A 22,929-nucleotide genomic window follows, 5' to 3' on the forward strand; every position below is an offset into this window, starting at 1 on the left:
TTGTGGTATATTGTGATGCTTCAAAAATCGGGCTTGGATGTGTATTAATGCAACATGGCAAGGTGATAGCTTATGCTTTTAGGCAACTCAAGAATCATGAAAAGAACTATCCAACAAATGATTTAGAACTTGCAGCAGTGGTATTTGCATTGAAATTGTGGCGTCATTATTTATATGGGGTCCATGTGGATATATTCACGGACCATAAGAGCATTCAATATATTTTCAAATAGAAGGAATTGAATATGAGGCATAGAAGATGGCTTGAGTTACTCAAGGTCTACGACATTGATATTTTATACCATCTTGGGAAAGTTAATGTTGTGGCGAATGCTCTTAGCCGAAAATCTATGGGTAGTTTAGCACACTTGGAGGCATATCAAAGGCAATTGGCCAATGAATTTCATCAATTGGCTAGTTTAGGAGTTCGTCTTGCAGAATCTGGTGAAGGAGGAGTAATTGTACAAAATAGGGCTGAATCATCGCTTATTGTGGAAGTCAAGGAGAAACAGTACAATGATCCATTGTTGGCACAACTAAAAGAGGGGATTCATAAACATAAGACCATGGCCTTTTCTCTTGGCATGGATGATGGTACACTAAGGTACCAAGGGCGTCTATGTGTTCCAAATGTGGATGGTCTCCGGGAAAGAATTATGACTGAAGCTCACACTTCTAGGTATTTCGTGCACCCGGGTTCTACCAAAATGTATCATGATCTTAAGAAAGTCTATTGGTGTAATTATATGAAGAGGAATGTAGAGGAGTTTGTAGCAAAGTGTCCAAATTGTCAGCAAGTGAAGGCCAAACACCAAAGGCCCGGTGGGTTAGCGCAGAGCATAGAAATTCCAATGTGGAAGTGAGAAATGATTAATATGGACTTTGTGGTAGGATTACCTCGTACTCCTCGTAAGTTTGACTCGATATGGGTGATTGTGGATCGACTCACAAAATCAGCACACTTTTTTCTGGTTAAGGCTACCGATACGGTGGAACAATATGCTTAGTTGTATATCAAAGAAATAGTCAGGTTGCATGGCACTCCGGTTTCCATCATTTCTGATCAGGGAGCTCAATTCACTGCCAATTTTTGGAAGAAATTTCAGCAAGGTAAGGGAACTCAAGTGAATCTTAGTACAACCTTTCACCCACAAACTGACGGCCAGGCAGAGCAGACTATTCAGACGCTTGAGGATATGTTGCGCGCTTGTGTTCTTGAACTCAAAGGAATATAATTTTCCTACAACAATAGTTACCATTCCAGCATTCATATGGAACCATTTGAGGCTTTATATGGTAGGTGATGTAGATCTTCCATTTGGTTGTTCGAAATTGGGGAAGCAGAGTTGATAGGACCAGACCTCATGCATCAGTCTATGAAAAAAGTTAAAATTATCAAGGAGCAGTTGAAGACTGCTTAGAGTCATCAGAAGTCCTATTCAGATATTCGTCGTAGGGATTTGGAGTTCAAAGAAGGTGATTGGGTATTCTTGAAAGTTTCCCCCATGAAAGGCGTAATGCGATTTGGTAAGAAAAGGTATGTTGGACCGTACAGAATCATTCAGATGATTGGTGAGGTGGCGTACAATCTTGAGCTACCACCTGAAATGTCATTAGTACACCCATTGTTTCATGTGTCTATGTTAAAAAAAGTAGTTGGAGACGCGACAGTCATTGTTCCGGTTGAGACTATTGAGGTTAATGAATAATTGAGTTATGAAGAGATTCCAGTTTCTATTATTGATAGGCAAGTCCAAAAGTTGATAAACAATGTAATTGCATCCGTGAAAGTGCTATGGCGAAACCAACAGGTTGAAGAGGCTACCTGGGAGGCTGAGGACGAAATGAAGAAAAAGTATCCTTATTTGTTTGAATAACTATTTATTTATAAATTGTGCTTTATGAAAATGCTAAGAGTTACTTTCTATGAATTATGTATCATTTGCACAGTTGATGTTAGCGGTGTTCCGTTTCGGGCAATATATTGCTCATGAGGCCATGGTTGGTGTTGTTATTGTGTTATATTGCATCATCGATTATATATATGTTGTTAGGATTGGTTTCTAGGATTCTTTGACAGGTGGATAGGCCCAGTTACAGGGGAGACTACGGCGAAATGTTTGGAAATATAGGGGGTTAGCCAAATTTTGAAACTACTGCTAATAATAGATTTTGACCCTCATTCGAGGACGAATGATCCTAAGTGGGGAAGAATGTAAGGCCCTGTAAAAATTTCACAAAGGAAAAATAATGTTTCATGGTGCCGAATTGGTTTTTACGTGTTGAGGATTATAGTTTTTGGATTGAATAATGCACTGGAAATTAAAGGAAAAATTTGGGCAGAAGAAATGCACTTCTGCGGCCCACTATGCGGCCGCAGAATCACTCTGCATACCGCATAATGGTCGCAGAGTGAGGAAGGAGAGGGGAGTTTTGGAGACCAGTTTTGTGGCGCATTATGCAACCGCAGACCAGGTTAGTTCGCGCCCAGGTTTGGACGCCAAATTATGTGGCCACTATGCAGACCGCATATCAATTATGCGATCGCAGACCTTGTTCCATAGCTTCATTTTTGGGTTTTTACAACCCGATCCAACTTCATTAAATAGACGCAATGGACCATTTTTGACTAAAAATCTGACATTTTAGAGTGTGAGAGAGTGCCCTAGAGTGAGAAGGTGTTCCTCAGTAATTGTTCTTCAATTCTTGCTCAAATCTTAGAAGATTAAGAAGGGAAAACTCACTAGGTCTTCATCCTAAAGGTAAGATTCCACACCCTAACCCTCAATTTCAAATTTGTCTAGAATTTGGTAATTAGAAAGATAATTTTTGGGCATGGGAGTTGTTCACGTTGCATGCATGTGTTATCAAAGGGTGTAAGAATATTTTTGAGCTAAGAATGGTAAAGAATGGATTGTGGGATGATGTAATCCTCCATAAAAGGACATTGAAACCATAATGCACACCTAGCGTTTGATAAAATGCTCAAATGAGCTAGAACCATGATCATCTTCCTAATTTTTGGTTTAATTTGTTATATTTCTAAAATAGATTGAAGTTGCTAAGAATTACCGAACATTTTAGAGTTTAAGGAAGCCCCATTGAGGTATGTTGGCTAAACTCTTCTTTAAGAATTGGAATCCCCATTATCTTTGTAAGTTCCAAGATGTTGATTACAAATCGATTATTCCGATAAGTTTTGTGATAAAGATATATGTTCAATTCGTGTTTCAAATGCTCTTATCATATTGCATTATAAATTGAGGAGGTATTTCAAACTATGGATTGTGTATCTGCATGTTATAATTTCAAGTCATGATTTATGTGGAAGTTATTATGCAGAGTTGTGGAGAGATTGTGATTATAATACACCTCCACCCGCATATATTGGGGTGAGGTGACATGACCGCTTTGTGTAGGGATTATGGTATTGTGGGATTATACCTTCACTCGCATACATTGGGGTGAGGCGGTACGACCGCTTTGTGTATAGTTTTGGTATTGATGTTGCACCACCACCCATATATATATATATATTGGGGTGAGGCGGCATAGCCGCTTTTTATAGGTTCTTGATACTGTGGTTATACCTCCACCCGCATACATTGGGGTGAGGTTGCAAGGCCGCTTAAGTAGAGTTGTGGTATTGTGCTTACACCTCCACCTGCATACATTGGGTGAGGCGGCGAGGCCGCTTTGTGTAAAGAAGGCTACAGAGGATCTCATTTTAAATCCTATAAATGTTCTTGATAGCTCTTAATAAGCTTGCTCTGGTTTAAATAGTTATCTATATTATTCTATTGCCGCCCTCCGAATTCTTAAATTGGTGTTTGGTTGTGATACTAATAATATTCGACGGTGCTAACGTCCCTTTTTCCGGGGGCGCTGCATCTTTAAATGGATGCAGGTGGTTCCACAATGGGAGATATTGATCAGTGATAGCAGTTCACCTTCTTCCCAGCTAACTTGGTGAGCCCCACTTCATCCTGGGGTCATGTACCTTTTGTTCTTTGTGTATTATGTTTTAGGTAGATCCAAGACCTTGTTGCCGACATTATCATTGTACTCCTCTTTATCTATAGAGGCTCCGTAGACATAGTGTGGGTTGTATATTGGTGTTGGGGAAGTCAAACTCGTTATGTTGTATATGAATTACTATTTCCACTTTAGATTATGAAAAATGTGTGTGAAATTGAGACTTTAAAATGAAGTAACTAATGGTAAGAAATTGGTATTGTTCACATGATCACTTTATTGTTTGATTAACGAATATATATATTCTCTTTATCCATGAATGAGTTTGGGTAGAAGGAAATCTAATAGGCTTGCTCGGCCGGGTTCATTCGGTTGAGCACCGGTCACGCTCCTCGGTTTTGGGGCGTGACACCAACAAATGTCACAAACATTCGGAAGCCCATTCAATCACAAGTGTGACCATACCTAATTTACCAAAATCCGACACGAAATCATCACTCAAATCCCCAATAAAACTTTCTCCAAATCTCTAGCCTCAAACTCCCAAAATTACACCTCAAAACCACACAATCTAGGTGGGAAATTCAATGAAGAAACATAATTATTTAATAAAAATAACCACAAGTCACTTACCTCAAGAATCCCTTCAAAATCCCTCTCAAAAGTCGCCCTAATCTGAGTTTGCAAAGTCAAGAAATGATAAAACCCTCGGTACCCAACATTTATATTATGCCCAGGCTTTCTCGCACCTACGACAACTGACCTGCACCTGCGGCTTCACGAAAGCGACAACTCTCTGGCTTCTGCGGTAATTCATTGGGGACAGACCTTCGCACCTGTGGAAACATTCTCTTCTTCTACACACACGCAGGTGCGACTTACTTCCGCTCCTGCGCTTCCCCCTCGCTTTTGCGCTCAACCTCAATGCTTCTGCGATCACGCAGGTGCAGTCAGACCTTCGCACCTGTGACTACTGCACTCCCTTCTCCTGGCTGCATCTGCGCTTCTCAACTCGCACCTACAATTAATGTTCCGCATGTGCGATTGCACCAGAAGACACCCAGCTTCAGCAACCCTTTCCTTGATCCATTAACCACCCGAACTCCACCTGAGGCCCCCGGGACCTCGACCAAATATACCAACAAGTCCGAAAACACGATATGAACTTAGTCAAGCCTTAAAATCACATCAAACAACACTAAAACCACGAATCGCACATCGATTCAAGACTAATGAACTTATGAACTTCCAAATTCTACATTCGACGTCGAAACCTATCAAATCAAGTCTGATTGACCTCAAATTTTGCACACAAGTCACAAATGACACCAAGGACATACTCCAACTCCCGGAACACCAATCCGATCTCGGCAACCACAAAGTCAACTTTTGGTCAAACTTCTAAATTTCCAACTTTTTCCATTTCAAGCCTAATTAAACTATGGACCTCCAAATCACAATCCGGAAACGCTTCTAAGTCCAAAATCACCCAACAGGGCTAACATAACCATTAAAACTCCCTTCCGAGGTCGTTTACATTTACGTCAATATCTGGTCAACCATTTAAACTTATGCTTCCAACCTTGAAACTAAATGTCACATCTCATTCTGTAAACTCTCCGGACCCGAACCAACTACCCCAACAACGCACATAAAATAATTAAGTAGGGAATGAGCAGTAAATGGGGGAACGGGGCTACAACTCTCAAAACCATCGGCCGGGTCGTTATATCCTCCCCCTCTTAAACAAACGTTCATCCTCAAATAGGTTTAGAAACGTACCTGGAGTCTCAAATTGGCGTGGATATCCGCTCCACATCTCCCGCTCGGTCTCCCAAGTAGCCTCCTCAATTGGCTGACCTCTCCACTGCACCTTCACTGAAGCTATATCCTTTGACGTCACCTTTCGAACATGCCGACCCAAATGTCCACCGGCTCCCTATCATAAGTCAAATCACCATCAAACTGAACTGTGCTGAAATCCAAAATTATGAGACGAGTTGCCAACAAACTTCCGGAACATAGTTACATGAAACACTAGATGAACACTCAACAGACTAGGTGGCAAGGCAAGTTCGTAAGCCACCTCTGCAATCCTCTGAAGAACCTCAAACGATCAAATATATAGAGGTCTCAACTTGCCCTTCTTCCCAAACCTCATAACACCCTTCATTGGTGAAACCTTGAGTAGCACCTTCTCCCTAAACATGTAAGCAACATCACAAACCTTCCAATCGGCATAACTCTTCTGTCTAGTCTGCGCCGTATGAAGCCGATACTGAATTAATTTAACCTTTTCCAAAGCATTATGAATCAATTTAACCTTTTCCAAAGTATCCTGAATCAATTAAACCTTTTTCAAAGCATCCTGAACCAAGCCAGTACCCAATAGCCTAGCCTCCCCCATCTCAAACCAACCCACCGAAGAGCGACACAATCTTCCATACAAAGCCTCATACGGAGCCATCTGAATGCTCGACTAGTAGTTGTTGTTGTAGGCAAATTCTGCGAGCGGCAGAAACTGATCCCAAGAACCACCGGAATCTATGACACAAGCGCGTAGCATATCCTCCAATATCTGAATAGTGCGCTCGGATTATCTGTCCGTCTGAGGGTGAAATGTTGTGCTCAACTCAACCTAGGTTCCCAACTCTCGTTGCACGACACTCCAAAACTGCGATATAAATGACGTGCCCTGATCTAAAATGATGGACACTGGCACACCATGAAGAAGAACAATCTCGTGGATGTAAATTTCAGCCAACCGCTCCAAAGAATAGGTAGTCCCAACTGGAATAAAGTGCGCAAACTTGGTCAGCTGATCCACAATCACCCAAATAGAATCCCTTCGAAATCCCTCTCAAAAGTCGCTCTAATCTGAGTTTGCAAAGTCAAGAAATGATAAAACCCTCGGTACCCAACATTTATATTATGCCCAGGCTTTCTCGCACCTACGACAACTGACCTGCACCTGCGGCTTCACGAAAGCGACAACTCTCTTTCTTCTGCGGTAATTCACTGGGGACAGACCTTCGCACTTGCGGAAACATTCTCTTCTTCTACACACACGCAGGTGCGACTTACTTCCGCTCCTGCGCTTCCCCCTCGCTTTTGCGCTCAATCTCAATGCTTCTGCGATCACGCAGGTGCAGTCAGACCTTCGCACCTGTGACTACTGCACTCCCTTCTCCTGGCTGCATCTGCGCTTCTCAACTCGCACCTACAATTAATGTTCCACATGTGCGATTGCACCAGAAGACACCCAGCTTCAGCAACCCTTTCCTTGATCCATTAACCACCCGAACTCCACCTGAGGCCCCTGGGACCTCGACCAAATATACCAACAAGTCCGAAAACACGATATGAACTTAGTCGAACCTTCAAATCACATCAAACAACACTAAAACCACGAATCGCACATCGATTCAAGCCTAATGAACTTATGAACTTCCAAATTCTACATCCGACGTCGAAACCTATCAAATCAAGTCCGATTGACCTCAAATTTTGCACACAAGTCACAAATGACACCAAGGACATACTCCAACTCCCGGAACCCCAATCCGATCTCGGCAACCACAAAGTCAACTCTAGGTCAAACTTCTAAATTTCCAACTTTTACCATTTCAAGCCTAATTCAACTATGGACCTCCAAATCACAATCCGGAAATGCTTCTAAGTCCAAAATCACCCAACAGGGCTAACATAACCATTAAAACTCCCTTCCGAGGTCGTTTACATATACGTCAATATCTGGTCAACCATTTAAACTTATGCTTCCAACCTTGAAACTAAATATCACATCTCATTCTGTAAACTCTCCGGACCCGAACCAACTACCCCAACAACGCACATAAAATAATTAAGTAGGGAATGAGCAGTAAATGGGGGAACGGGGCTACAACTCTCAAAACCATCGGCCGGATCGTTATATCCTCCCCTCTTAAACAAACGTTCATCCTCAAATAGGTCTAGAAACGTACCTGGAGTCTCAAATTGGCGTGGATATCTGCTCCACATCTCCCGCTCGGTCTCCCAAGTAGCCTCCTCAATTGGCTGACCTCTCCACTGCACCTTCACTGAAGCTATATCCTTTGACGTCACCTTTCGAACATGCCGACCCAAATGCCCACCGGCTCCCTATCATAAGTCAAATCACCATCAAACTGAACTGTGCTGAAATCCAAAATTATGAGACGAGTTGCCAACAAACTTCCGGAACATAGATACATGAAACACTAGATGAACACTCAACAGACTAGGTGGCAAGGCAAGTTCGTAAGCTACCTCTGCAATCCTCTGAAGAACCTCAAACTATCAAATATATAGAGGTCTCAACTTGCCCTTCTTCCCAAACCTCATAACACCCTTCATTGGTGAAACCTTGAGTAGCACCTTCTCCCTAACCATGTAAGCAACATCACAAACCTTCCAATCGGCGTAACTCTTCTGTCTAGTCTGCGCCGTATGAAGCCGATACTGAATTAATTTAACCTTTTCCAAAGCATTCTGAATCAATTTAACCTTTTCCAAAGTATCCTGAATCAATTAAACCTTTTTCAAAGCATCCTGAACCAAGTCAGTACCCAATAGCCTAGCCTCCCCCATCTCAAACCAACCCACCGAAGAGCGACACAATCTTCCATACAAAGCCTCATACGGAGCCATCTGAAAGCTCGACTAGTAGTTGTTGTTGTAGGCAAATTCTGCGAGCGGCAGAAACTGATCCCAAGAACCACCGGAATCTATGACACATGTGCGTAGCATATCCTCCAATATCTGAATAGTGCGCTCGGATTATCCGTCCGTCTGAGGGTGAAATGTTGTGCTCAACTCAACCTAGGTTCCTAACTCTCGTTGCACGACTCTCCAAAACTGGTATATAAATGACGTGCCCTGATCTAAAATGATGGACACTGGCACACCATGAAGAAGAACAATCTCGTGGATGTAAATTTCAGCCAACCGCTCCAAAGAATAGGTAGTCCCAACTGGAATAAAGTGCGCAAACTTGGTCAGCTGATCCACAATCACCCAAATAGAATCCCTTCGAAAAGTCGCCCTAATCTGAGTTTGCAAAGTCAAGAAATGATAAAACCCTCGGTACCCAACATTTATATTATGCCCAGGCTTTCTCGCACCTACGACAACTGACCTGCACCTGCGGCTTCACAAAAGCGACAACTTTCTTGCTTCTGCGGTAATTCATTGGGGACAGACCTTCGCACCTGCGGAAACATTCTCTTCTTCTACACACACGCAGGTGCGACTTACTTCCGTTCCTGCGCTTCCCCCTCGCTTTTGCGCTCAACCTCAATGCTTCTGCGATCACGCAGGTGCAGTCAGACTTTCGCACCTGTGACTACTGCACTCCCTTCTCCTGGCTGCATCTGCGCTTCTCAACTCGCACCTATAATTAATGTTCCGTATGTGCGATTGCACCAGAAAACACCCAGCTTCAGCAACCCTTTCCTTGATCCATTAACCACCCGAACTCCACCTGAGGCCCCCGGGACCTCGACCAAATATACCAACAAGTCCGAAAACATGATATGAACTTAGTCGAACCTTCAAATCACATCAAACAACACTAAAACCACGAATCGCACATCGATTCAAGCCTAATGAACTTATGAACTTCCAAATTCTACATTCGACGTCGAAACCTATCAAATCAAGTCCGATTGACCTCAAATTTTGCACACAAGTCACAAATGACACCAAGGACATACTCCAACTCCCGGAACCCCAATCCGATCTCGGCAACCACAAAGTCAACTTTTGGTCAAACTTCTAAATTTCCAACTTTTGCCATTTCAAGCCTAATTCAACTATGGACCTCCAAATCACAATCCGGAAACGCTTCTAAGTCCAAAATCACCCAACAGGGCTAACATAACCATTAAAACTCCCTTCCGAGGTCGTTTACATATACGTCAATATCTGGTCAACCATTTAAACTTATGCTTCCAACCTTTAAACTCAATATCACATCTCATTCTGTAAACTCTCCAGACCCGAACCAACTACCCCAACAACGCACATAAAATAATTAAGTAGGGAATGAGCAGTAAATGGGGGAACAGGGCTACAACTCTCAAAACCATCGGCCGGATCGTTATATCCTCCCCTCTTAAACAAACGTTCATCCTCAAATAGGTCTAGAAACGTACCTGGAGTCTCAAATTGGCGTGGATATCTGCTCCACATCTCCCGCTTGGTCTCCCAAGTAGCCTCCTCAATTGGCTGACCTCTCCACTGCACCTTCACTGAAGCTATATCCTTTGACGTCACATTTCGAACATGCCGACCCAAATGCCCACCGGCTCCCTATCATAAGTCAAATCACCATCAAACTGAACTGTGCTGAAATCCAAAATTATGAGACGAGTTGCCAACAAACTTTCGGAACATAGATACATGAAACACTAGATGAACACTCAACAGACTAGGTGGCAAGGCAAGTTCGTAAGCCACCTCTGCAATCCTCTGAAGAACCTCAAACGATCAAATATATAGAGGTCTCAACTTGCCCTTCTTCCCAAACCTCATAACTCCCTTCATTGGTGAAACCTTGAGTAGCACCTTCTCCCTAACCATGTAAGAAACATCACAAACCGTTCAATCGGCGTAACTCTTCTGTCTAGTCTGCGCCGTATGAATTCGATACTGAATTAATTTAACCTTTTCCAAAGCATTTTGAATCAATTTAACCTTTTCCAAAGTATCCTGAATCAATTAAACCTTTTTCAAAGCATCCTGAACTAAGTCAATACCCAATAGCCTAGCCTCCCCCATCTCAAACCAACCCACGGGAGAGCGACACAATCTTCCATACAAAGCCTCATACGGAGCCATCTGAATGCTCGACTAGTAGTTGTTGTTGTAGGAAAATTCTGCGAGCGGCAGAAACTGATCCCAAGAACCACCGGAATCTATGACACAAGCGTGTAGCATATCCTCCAATATCTGAATAGTGCGCTCGGATTATCCGTCCGTCTGAGAGTGAAATGTTGTGCTCAACTCAAGCTAGGTTCCCAACTCTCGTTGCACGACTCTCCAAAACTGCTATATAAACGACGTGCCCTGATCTAAAATGATGGACACTGGCACACCATGAAGAAGAACAATCTCGTGGATGTAAATTTCAGCCAACCGCTCCAAATAATAGGTAGTCCCAACTGGAATAAAGTGCGCAAACTTGGTCAGCTGATCCACAATCACCCAAATAGAATCCCTTCGAAATCCCTCTCAAAAGTCGCCCTAATCTGAGTTTGCAAAGTCAAGAAATGATAAAACCCTTGGTACCCAACATTTATATTATGCCCAGGCTTTCTCGCACCTACGACAACTGACCTGCACCTGCGGCTTCACGAAAGCGACAACTCTCTTGCTTCTGCGGTAATTCATTGGGGATAGACCTTCGCACCTGCGGAAACATTCTCTTCTTCTACACACACGCAGGTGCGACTTACTTCCGTTCTTGCGCTTCCCCCTCGCTTTTGCGCTCAACCTCAATGCTTCTGCGATCACGCAGGTGCAGTCAGACCTTCGCACCTGTGACTACTGCACTCCCTTCTCCTGGCTGCATCTGCGCTTCTCAACTCGCACCTACAATTAATGTTCCGCATGTGCGATTGCACCAGAAGACACCCAGCTTCAGCAACCCTTTCCTTGATCCATTAACAACCCGAACTCCACCTGAGGCCCCCGGGACCTCGACCAAATATACCAACAAGTCCGAAAATATGATATGAACTTAGTCGAACCTTTAAATCACATCAAACAACATTAAAACCATGAATCGCACATCGATTCAAGCCTAATGAACTTATGAACATCCAAATTCTACATTCGACGTCGAAACCTATCAAATCAAGTCCGATTGACCTCAAATTTTGCACACAAGTCACAAATGACACCAAGGACATACTCCAACTCCCGGAACCCCAATCCGATCTCGGCAACCACAAAGTCAACTTTTGGTCAAACTTCTAAATTTCTAACTTTTGCCATTTCAAGCTTAATTCAACTATGGACCTCCAAATCACAATCCGGAAATGCTTCTAAGTCCAAAATCACCCAAAAGGGCTAACATAACCATTAAAACTCCCTTCCTAGGTCGTTTACATATACGTCAATATCTGGTCAACCATTTAAACTTATGCTTCCAACCTTGAAACTAAATGTCACATCTCATTCTGTAAACTCTCCGGACCCGAACCAACTACCCCAACAACGCACATAAAATAATTAAGTCGGGAATGAGCAGTAAATGGGGGAACGGGGCTACAACTCTCAAAACTATCGATCGGGTCGTTATATCCTCCCCCTCTTAAACAAACGTTCATCCTCAAATAGGTCTAGAAACGTACCTGGAGTCTCAAATTGGCATGGATATCTGCTCCACATCTCCCGCTCGGTCTCCCAAGTAGCCTCCTCAATTGACTGACCTCTCCACTGCACCTTCACTGAAGCTATATCCTTTGACGTCACCTTTCGAACATGCCGACCCAAATGTCCACCGGCTCCATATCATAAGTCAAATCACCATCAAACTGAACTGTGCTGAAATCCAAAATTATGAGACGAGTTGCCAACAAACTTCCGGAACATAGATACATGAAACACTAGATGAACACTCAACAGACTAGGTGGCAAGGCAAGTTCGTAAGCCACCTCTGCAATCCTCTGAAGAACCTCAAACGATCAAATATATAGAGGTCTCAACTTGCCCTTCTTCCCAAACCTCATAACACCCTTCATTGGTGAAACCTTGAGTAGCACCTTCTCCCTAACCATGTAAGCAACATCACAAACCTTCCAATCGGCGTAACTCTTCTGTCTAGTCTGCGCCGTATGAAGCCGATACTGAATTAATTTAACCTTTTCCAAAGCATTCTGAATCAATTTAACCTTTTCCAAAGTATCCTGAATCAATTAATCCTTTTTCAAAGCATCCTGAACCAAGTCAGTACCCAATAGCCTAACCTCCCCCATCTCAAACCAACCCACCGGAGAGCGACACAATCTTCCATACAAAGCCTCATACGGAGCCATCTGAATGCTCGACTAGTAGTTGTTGTTGTAGGCAAATTCTACGAGCGGCAGAAACTGATCCCAAGAACCACCGAAATCTATGACACAAGCGCGTAACATATCCTCCAATATCTGAATAGTGCGCTCGGATTATCCGTCCGTCTGAGGGTGAAATGTTGTGCTCAACTCAACCTGGGTTCCTAACTCTCGTTGCACGACTCTACAAAACTGCGATATAAACGACGTGCCCTGATCTAAAATGATGGACACTGGCACACCATGAAGAAGAACAATCTCGTGGATGTAAATTTCAGCCAACCGCTCCAAAGAATAGGTAGTCCCAACTGGAATAAAGTGCGCAAACTTGGTCAGCTGATCCATAATCACCCAAATAGAATCCCTCTCAAAAGTCGCCCTAATCTGAGTTTGCAAAGTCAAGAAATGATAAAACCCTCAGTACCCAACATTTATATTATGCCCAGGCTTTCTCGCACCTACGACAACTGACCTGCACCTGCGGCTTCACGAAAGCGACAACTCTCTTGCTTCTGCGGTAATTCACTGGGTACAGACCTTCGCACCTGCGGAAACATTCTCTTCTTCTACACACACGCAGGTAAGACTTACTTCCGCTCCTGCGCTTCCCCCTCGCTTTTGTGCTCAACCTCAATGCTTCTGCGATCACGCAGGTGCAGCCAGACCTTCGCACCTGTGACTACTGCACTCCCTTCTCCTGGCTGCATCTGCGCTTCTCAACTCGCACCTACAATTAATGTTCCGCATGTGCGATTGCACCAGAAGACACCCAGCTTCAGCAACCCTTTCCTTGATCCATTAACCACCCGAACTCCACCTGAGGCCCCCGGGACCTCGACCAAATATACCAACAAGTCCGAAAATACGGTATGAACTTAGTCAAGCCTTCAAATCACATCAAACAACACTAAAACCACGAATCGCACATCGATTCAAGCCTAATGAACTTATGAACTTCCAAATTCTACATTCGACGTCGAAACCTATCAAATCATGTCCGATTGACCTCAAATTTTGCACACAAGTCACAAATGACACCAAGGACATACTCCAACTCCCGAAACCCCAATCCGATCTCGGCAACCACAAAGTCAACTTTTGGGCAAACTTCTAAATTTCCAACTTTTGCCATTTCAAGCCTAATTCAACTATGGACCTCCAAATCACAATCCGGAAATGCTTCTAAGTCCAAAATCACCCAACAGGGCTAACATAACCATTAAAACTCCCTTCCGAGTTCGTTTACATATACGTCAATATCTGGTCAACCATTTAAACTTATGCTTCCAACCTTGAAACTAAATGTCACATCTCATTCTGTAAACTCTTCGGACCCGAACCAACTACCCCAACAACGCACATAAAATAATTAAGTAGGGAATGAGAAGTAAATGGGGGAACGGGGCTACAACTCTCAAAACCATCGGCCGGGTCATTATATCTTCCCCCTCTTAAACAAACGTTCGTCCTCAAATAGGTCTAGAAACGTACCTGGAGTCTCAAATTGGCGAGGATATCTGCTCCACATCTCCCGCTCGGTCTCCCAAGTAGCCTCCTCAATTGACTGACCTCTCCACTGCACCTTCACTGAAGCTATATCCTTTGACGTCACCTTTCGAACATGCCAACCCAAATGTCCACCGGCTCCCTATCATAAGTCAAATCACCATTAAACTGAACTGTGCTGAAATCCAAAATAATGAGACGAGTTGCCAACAAACTTCCGGAACATAGATACATGAAACACTTGATGAACACTCAACAGACTAGGTGGCAAGGCAAGTTCGTAAGCCACCTCTGCAATCCTCTGAAGAACCTCAAACGATCAAATATATAGAGGTCTCAACTTGCCCTTCTTCCCAAACCTCATAACACCCTTCATTGGTGAAACCTTGAGTAGCACCTTCTCCCTAACCATGTAAGCAACATCACAAACCTTCCAATCGGCGTAACTCTTCTGTCTAGTCTGCGCCGTATGAAGCCGATACTGAATTAATTTAACCTTTTCCAAAGCATTCTGAATCAATTTAACCTTTTCCAAAGTATCCTGAAACAATTAAACCTTTTTCAATGCATCCTGAACCAAGTCAGTACCCAATAGCCTAGCCTCCCCCATCTCAAACCAACCCACCGGAGAGCGACACAATCTTCCATACAAAGCCTCATACGGAGCCATCTGAATGCTCGACTAGTAGTTGTTGTTGTAGGCAAATTCTACGAGCGGCAGAAACTGATCCCAAGAACCACCGAAATCTATGACACAAGCGCGTAACATATCCTCCAATATCTGAATAGTGCGCTCGGATTATCCGTCCGTCTGAGGGTGAAATGTTGTGCTCAACTCAACCTGGGTTCCTAACTCTCGTTGCACGACTCTACAAAACTGCGATATAAACGACGTGCCCTGATCTAAAATGATGGACACTGGCACACCATGAAGAAGAACAATCTCGTGGATGTAAATTTCAGCCAACCGCTCCAAAGAATAGGTAGTCCCAACTGGAATAAAGTGCGCAAACTTGGTCAGCTGATCCACAATCACCCAAATAGCATCAAACTTCCTCGAAGTCCATGGGAGCCCAACTACAAAATCCATGGTTATACGCTCCCATTTCCACTACGGAATCTCAAGCCTCTAAAGCAATCCACCCGGTCTTTGATGCTCATACTTCACCTGCTGACAGTTTAGGCACCGAGCTACAAACCCCACTATATCCTTATTCATTCTCCTCCACCAATAATGATGCCTCATGTCCTGGTACATCTTTGCGGCACCCAGATGAATGGAATACCGTGAACTGTGGGCCTCCTTAAGAATCAACTCGCGTAGACCATCTACATTAGGCCACAGATCCGGCCCCAAATCCTCAACACCCTATCATCCCCAATATTAACATCCTTGGCATCACCGTGCTGAACTGTGTCCTTAAGGACAAGCAAATAGAGATCATCATACGGGCGCACTCTGATGCGATCATAAAAGGAAGACCGAGAAACCACACAAGCTAGAACCCGACTGGGCTCCGAAACATATAATCTCACAAACTGGTTGGCCAAGGCCTGAACATCAATTACAAGCGGTCTCTCACCAACAGGAATGAATGCAAGGCTACCTATACTCATCGCCTTCCTACTCAAGGCATTGGCCACCATATTGGCCTTCCCGGGATAATATAGAATAGTGATACCATAGTCTTTTAGCAGCTCCAACCATCTTCGCTATCTCAAATTTAGATCTTTTTGTTTGAACAAGTGCTGGAGACTCTGATGATCTATAAATACCTCACAAGACACACCATAGAGATAGTGCCTCCAAATTTTAAATGCATGAACGATGGCAGCCAACTTAAAAATCATGAATAAGGTAGTTTTTCTTATGAAGCTTCAACTGACGTGAAGCATAAGCAATTACTCTACCTCCCGGCATCAAGACACACCCAATACCAATCCGAAAAGCATCATAATACACTGTATAAGAGGCAGAAGCTGAAGGCAAAACTAGAACTAGAGTTGTCATCAAGGTAGTCATAAGCTCTTGAAAGCTCTCTTCACACTCATCTGACCATATGAAAGTAGGTAGCTCCCTTTTGGGTCAATTTAGTCAAAGGTGATGCGATAGATGAGAAATCCTACACGAAGCGATGATAATAACCAGCCAAGCTAAGAAAGCTCTGAATCTCCATAGCTGAGGACGGTCTGGCCTAACTCTGAATAGCCTCTCACGCTTGGAGAACTTGGCATAAAGATTCTCCTCCCCCAGCCGCTGCAACACAATCCCCAAGTACTGCGCATGCTCCTCCTGGCTACGAGAGTACACCAGGATATCATCAATGAATACTATGACAAACGAGTCGAGATAAGGCTGAAATACATTATTCATCAAATGCATGAATATTGATGGGGTGTTGGTCAGCCCAAAAGACATCACAAGGAACTCATAATGACCATAACGTGTCCTGAATGTCGCCTTTAGAATATTCGAGTCCTGAATCTTCAACTGGTGATACCTAGACCTCAAATCAATCTAAGAGAACTCCCTCACTCCCTGAAGCTGGTCAAATAAATCATCAATACGCGGCAAAAGATACTTGTTCTTGATTGTAACTTTGTGAAACTACCTATAGTCGATGTACATCCGCATAGTACCATCTTTCTTCTTCATAAACAGAACCGGTGCACCCCAAGGTGACACACTAGGACTAATAAACCCCTTATCAAGAAGTTCCTAAAGCTGTTCTTTCAATTCCTTCAACTCAGCTAGTGTCATACGATACGGAGGAATAGAAATGGGTTGAATGTCCGGCACCAAGTCAAGACCAAAGTGAATATCCCTGTCGGGCGACATACCCAGTTGGTCTGCAGGAAACACATCCGGAAAGTCTTGTACCACCGGACTAGAAACAATAGTAGGGGTATCGGTACCAACATCCCTCACAAAAAGCCAAATAAGATAAACATCCCTTCCCAACCATCCGTTGGGCCTTCAAATACGAAATCACACTACTCAAAACATAATCTATAGAACCTCTCCACTTGATCCTTGGCAACCCCGACATCACCAACGTCACGGTCTTAGCGTGACAATCCACAATAGCATGACACAGAGACAAGCAATCCATGCCTAATATCACATCAAAACCAACCATACTAAGCAATAAGAGATCAATTCTCATCTTAAATCCCCTAATAGTCAGTACACATGACCGATATACATAGTCCACAACAATAGTATCGCCTACTGGCGTAGATATCTGAACAAGTGAAACTAAGGTCTCACAGGACATATCCAGATAATTAGCAAAATATGATGACACATACGAATAAGTGGAATCAAGGTCAAATAATATGGAAGCATCCCTATGTCATTCTAAGACAATATATATGATCACTGTGTCTGAAGCAACGATATCTGGCCTAGAAGAAATAGCATAGGGCCTGACCGCCACCTGATCGGCCTCCCCCTCTAGAGCGACCCCTAGATGCCTGAGCCCCACCTTGAGCTGGATGGGTGGGTGGTGAAATAACTGGTGCTGAAGTCGTGGCCTGACTCCTCTGCTGAACTAGCCCTCTCGTAAGACGAGGAAAAAACCTCTTCGAATGACCCAACTCTCCATACTAAAAACATCCCCTCTCGGAAAATGGTGGCAAATACTGAGGCGGACCTCGAGAACCGAAATAACTACCAGAAGAACCTGGTGCAGACGAACCCTGAACTGAAGGGGCACGATATGAACTCTGAGTTAGGATAGCACAAATGGATGACTGACCCGGTCTAGCATTGTATGAATTGTGGTTGGATGATCCACTATGGTGAACTGGATTAGCCATCTGAGTGGGCCTATTAGGTCGACCCCTGCTATGGTAAGACTGCCCCCCAAAAGGTGCACCACTAAAATTTCCTGAACCACGAGGCCTCTTGGCCTCCCTCTCCTCACGCTCCTGACTGTAAACCATCTCTAGCCACCGAGCAATATTAAGCACCTCATCAAATATAGAACCTGATAAACTCTGCCGAGTCATAACAAAATGGTAATGGTAGTAGAGGCCATCAAAGAACCTCCTAATCCTCTCCCTCTCAATGGGAACCAACCAAAGTGCATGACGAGCCAACTCTGAAAACCTTATCTCGTACTGGGTCACAGACATGCCATCTTGTTGTAGCTACTCAAACTATCTGTGCAGCTCCTCCCTACGAGTTTGTGGAACGAACTTTTCCAAGAAGAGAACGAAGAAATCATGCCATGTAAGTAGTGTTGCACCGACTGACCTATGCCTCTCATAGGCCTCCCACCATCTGAAGGCAGCCTTAGTAAACTGAAAAGTAGTGAATGAGACCCCGTTGGCTTCTAGAATACTTGTCGTGCAAAGAATCCGCTGGCACCTATCCAAGAAGTCCTTGGCATTATCTGAATTAGCCTCACTAAATGATGGAGGTTGGAGTCTCCCGAACCTCTCTACTCTCCTCTGCTCATCATCAGCCATTGCGAGACCCACTCGGGCCTGAGCAGCTGTAATCGGTTGTCCTAGTAGTACCCCCGGTCTAAAGTCCCTGCATCACCAGCTCTGGAGTACAGGCGGTGGGAGCCTTGATACCTCCCCTGGCCTGAGAAGTGGTTGGCGCGGTATGAACAGAAACCACTTGAGCAATGCTGGTGCACACAGTCAAAATTTGAATCAAAGTCTCTTGAAGGCCTGGAATCACAATGGGCATAGCTGGAGCCTGAGCTGGCCCCACTGACTCAACCATATCTGGTAGTTGCTCCTGAGCTAGAGCACCTGGTGGATCTGCCGGTGTTGTTCTAGTTGTTATACGAGATGCACCACTGCCCCTACCGCGGCCCCTATCGCTACTTCGGCCTCTCGTGGCCCTAGCTGGTGTTACTGGTGGTTGTTCGTCCTATCCGGTAGCACGTGTACTCACCATCTGTGAAAGAATAGAATAACAGAAGTTTAGTTCCCAGAATTAACAAATCTGCACGACAAGAATACAAGAACGTGAAGTTTTCCTAAGGCTTCGGCAGCCTCTCGAAGATACGTACAGATGTCTTCGTACCGATCCGCAAAACTCTATTAAACATGCTCATCACTCGTGAGACCCATGTAACCTAGGCTCTTATACCAACTTATCACGACCCAAAACCTAACCTGTAGTGATGGCGCCTATCATGGTACTAGGCAAGCCGACTGCTCAGATATTTCCAAAACTTTAATTGTTGAAATACGCTAGACCGGTCTAAATAAAGGAAAAATCTCATAAAAACAAGATAGAATATCAATACTCAATACATAAAGTCTTCCAAAAACCGGGGTTTCACGGAGTACATGAGCATACACATAATGACATAGTCTGATACACTGACTAGAAAGTAAATTTGAACAAGGAAACAAAAAGCCAAGGGAGGAGAGTGAAGGTCTGCGGACACCAAGCAACTACATTGATGATCTCTGAAGGTCTGGACTCAGCAAATCAGAAATCGCCGTGGCCGGAAATACCTGGATATGTACATGAGGTGCAGGGTGTAGCGTGAGTACAGCCAACTCAATAAGTAACAAATTTAACTTTTGGACTGAAAGTAGTGACTAGTTCAAATATTATAGCCCACTTTCAACATTTAACAGTATCTAAAGTTACAGAAAATATGATAATGATAACTCAAAAATTAATAATTTAACAAGTAGAGGTATAAGAATTTAGACATACTTTCAGATTTACAATACAATTCAACATATAACATGGCAGATCCATCCCAGTGCAAGTAAAACAGGGAAGATCCAGCCCAAATACAAATAAACCAGGACAGATCCAGCCCAAATGTAAATAACTACTAGAAATTGCGCCTATTGTGGATGTGCAGACTCCGGGGGGCCGATCCAGCCCAAGTGCTATAATAAGCCAAATCGTGGCATGAATAAATAAAGCATGTTATGGCGTGCAACCCGATCCCATAAACATCATTCACAATAGACCCTCAGTCTCACTCAATCACTAATCTCTCAAGTCTCTCGGGCTCACCAGAATCATGTTATTCAGCCCAAACAATAATGATATGATGTATCAAGCAAAGGACAACAGAGACGGAGACATAATATGCAAATAATAGTTGTGACCGAGTAGAAATGGCAATTAGCACAAATAATTCAACATGTAACATGACTTCAAAGGGCCCAACAGTACCAACATGTAGCCTAAGCATGATTTATAAAATGATTGAGAGCTGAATAGCTCTAACACATGGTACAAATATGGGTAAAAGCAAGATTAATCAACTATTCAGTTTCATGGAATCGAGCAAGTCACAATTCTTACGGCGCATGCCTACCTTCCTGTCACCTAGCACATGCATCACCTCAACACCAATCACATAACACAAAATTCGGGATTTCTTACCCTCATAACCAAGTTTAGAAGAGTTACTTACCTCAAACTGTGCGAAACTCTACTCCAACAAGACCTTGCCTCGCGAAATGGACCACGTCTTGGAATCTAACAAAATTCACAAAACTCTGTAAGCCCATTCAACCACGAGTCTGACGATACCAAATTAACCAAAATCTGACACCAAATCATCACTCGAATCCCAATTTATACTCTCCAAATCCCTTGCCTCAAACTCCAAAAATTACACCTCAAAACCACACAATCTAGGTGGGAAATTCAATGGAGAAACATATTTATTAAATAAAAATAACCACAAGTGACTTACCTTAAGAATCCCTTCGAAATCCCTCTCAAACATCGCCCTAATCCGAGTTTGCAAAGTCAAGAAATGATAAAACCCTCGTAACCCAATGTTTATATTCTGCCCAGGCTTTCTCTCACCTACAACAACTTACGCGCACCTGCGGCTTTGCGAAAGAAACAAATCTCCCCGTTATGCGGTAATTCAATGGGGACAAACCTTCGTACCTGCGGAGACATTCTCTGTTTCTGCGCACACGCAGGTGCGACATACTTTTGCTCTTGCGCTTCCCCCTCGCTTCTGCGCTCAACCTCAACGCATCTACGACCACACAGGTGCGGTCATACCTTCACACCTGCGACCACTGCACTCCCTTCTCTTGGCCACATATGTGTTTCCCATCTCGCACCTGCAATCAAAGCTCCGCAGGTTAGATTGCACCAGAAGACTCCCAGCTTCAGCAACCCTTTAACTCCAAACCTTGATCTGTTAACCACCCGAACTCCAGCTCATTCCCCCGGAACCTCAACCAAATATACCAATAAGTCCTAAAATACGATACGAACTTAGTCGAACCTTCAAATCACATCAAACAATGCTAAAACCACGGATCGCGCATCGATTCAAGCATAATTAACTTATGAACTTCCAACTTCTACATTCGACGTCGAAACCAATCAAATCAAGTCCGATCGACCTCAAATTTTGCACACAAGTCACAAATGAAACCATGGACCTACTCCAACTCCCAGAACCCCAATCCGAACCTGATAACCACAAAGTACACTCTCGGTCAAACTTCTAAATTCTCAACTTTCGCCATTTCAAGCTTAATTCAACTACGGACCTCCAAATCACAATCCAGACATGCTCCTAAGTCCAAAATCACCCAATGGAGCTAATAAAACCATCGAAACTTCATTCCGGAGTCGTTTACACATAAGTTAACATTCGGTCAACCTTTTTATCTTAAGCTTCCAACTTTGAGACTAAACGTCTCATCTCATTCTGAAACCTCTCTGGACCCAAACCAACTACCCTAGTAATTCACATAACAACAATTAAGCAGTGAATGAGTAGTAAAATAGGGGAATGGGGCAAAGACACTCAAAATGACCGATCGGGTCGTTACACTCACTAGCCACTTATTTTCCCTTAGGGGTGTTCATCTACTTTTTCATTTGATTTTTCAACAAGGTATTTTCTATAATTACTTCTTCCACTTGTTCCATTAAATCTACAATTGTGACCACCATATCAACCCTCTCTTGTTCTACATCACCAATTTCTTCAATTAATGCATTTTTCTCACTAATTAGGCTATGATAGGCATCAATCAACATATTTGCTAATGATATCAGTTTCTTTTGAGAGTATGTTTTTAAGTTTCTTTTAACATTAAGAGTATTTACATCATCTTCCTACTTGTCCTCATCATCATCAGATTTTGCCTTGAGAGCAAAGATAAAATCAAATTCTGAGGATTCATTTTCAATAGCCATCATGGATGTATCTCCTTGGTCATCTTCACCTTAAGATTCCCTAGAAGAATCTACCCAAGCAGCCAGTGCTTGCTTCACCACGTTGTCAGCAACATCTCTTCTTTTGAACCTAATGTGAGGGACCGAGTTCCTCTTGACCGTTTTGTTAGTGTTGTTATTTGTAGTGATCCTGCTTATGGAGTGGACGGTCTTTAATG

At 43.4% G+C, this 22,929-nt stretch overlaps 1 protein-coding gene across 1 annotated transcript; it reads right to left on the reverse strand.

Moving 5' to 3' along the window:
* Positions 1-18,165: 18,165 nt before the first annotated feature.
* On the reverse strand, positions 18,166-18,696 carry LOC138892707 (uncharacterized). The gene has a single exon (XM_070176443.1). The coding sequence runs from the start codon at positions 18,694-18,696 to the stop codon at positions 18,166-18,168; it is 531 nt and encodes a 176-aa protein (XP_070032544.1).
* Between the last annotated feature and the right edge of the window lie 4,233 nt (positions 18,697-22,929).

Source organism: Nicotiana tomentosiformis, chromosome 5 (genome assembly GCF_000390325.3).
Source record: "Nicotiana tomentosiformis chromosome 5, ASM39032v3, whole genome shotgun sequence".
In the NCBI taxonomy this organism is placed as follows: Eukaryota; Viridiplantae; Streptophyta; class Magnoliopsida; order Solanales; family Solanaceae; genus Nicotiana; species Nicotiana tomentosiformis.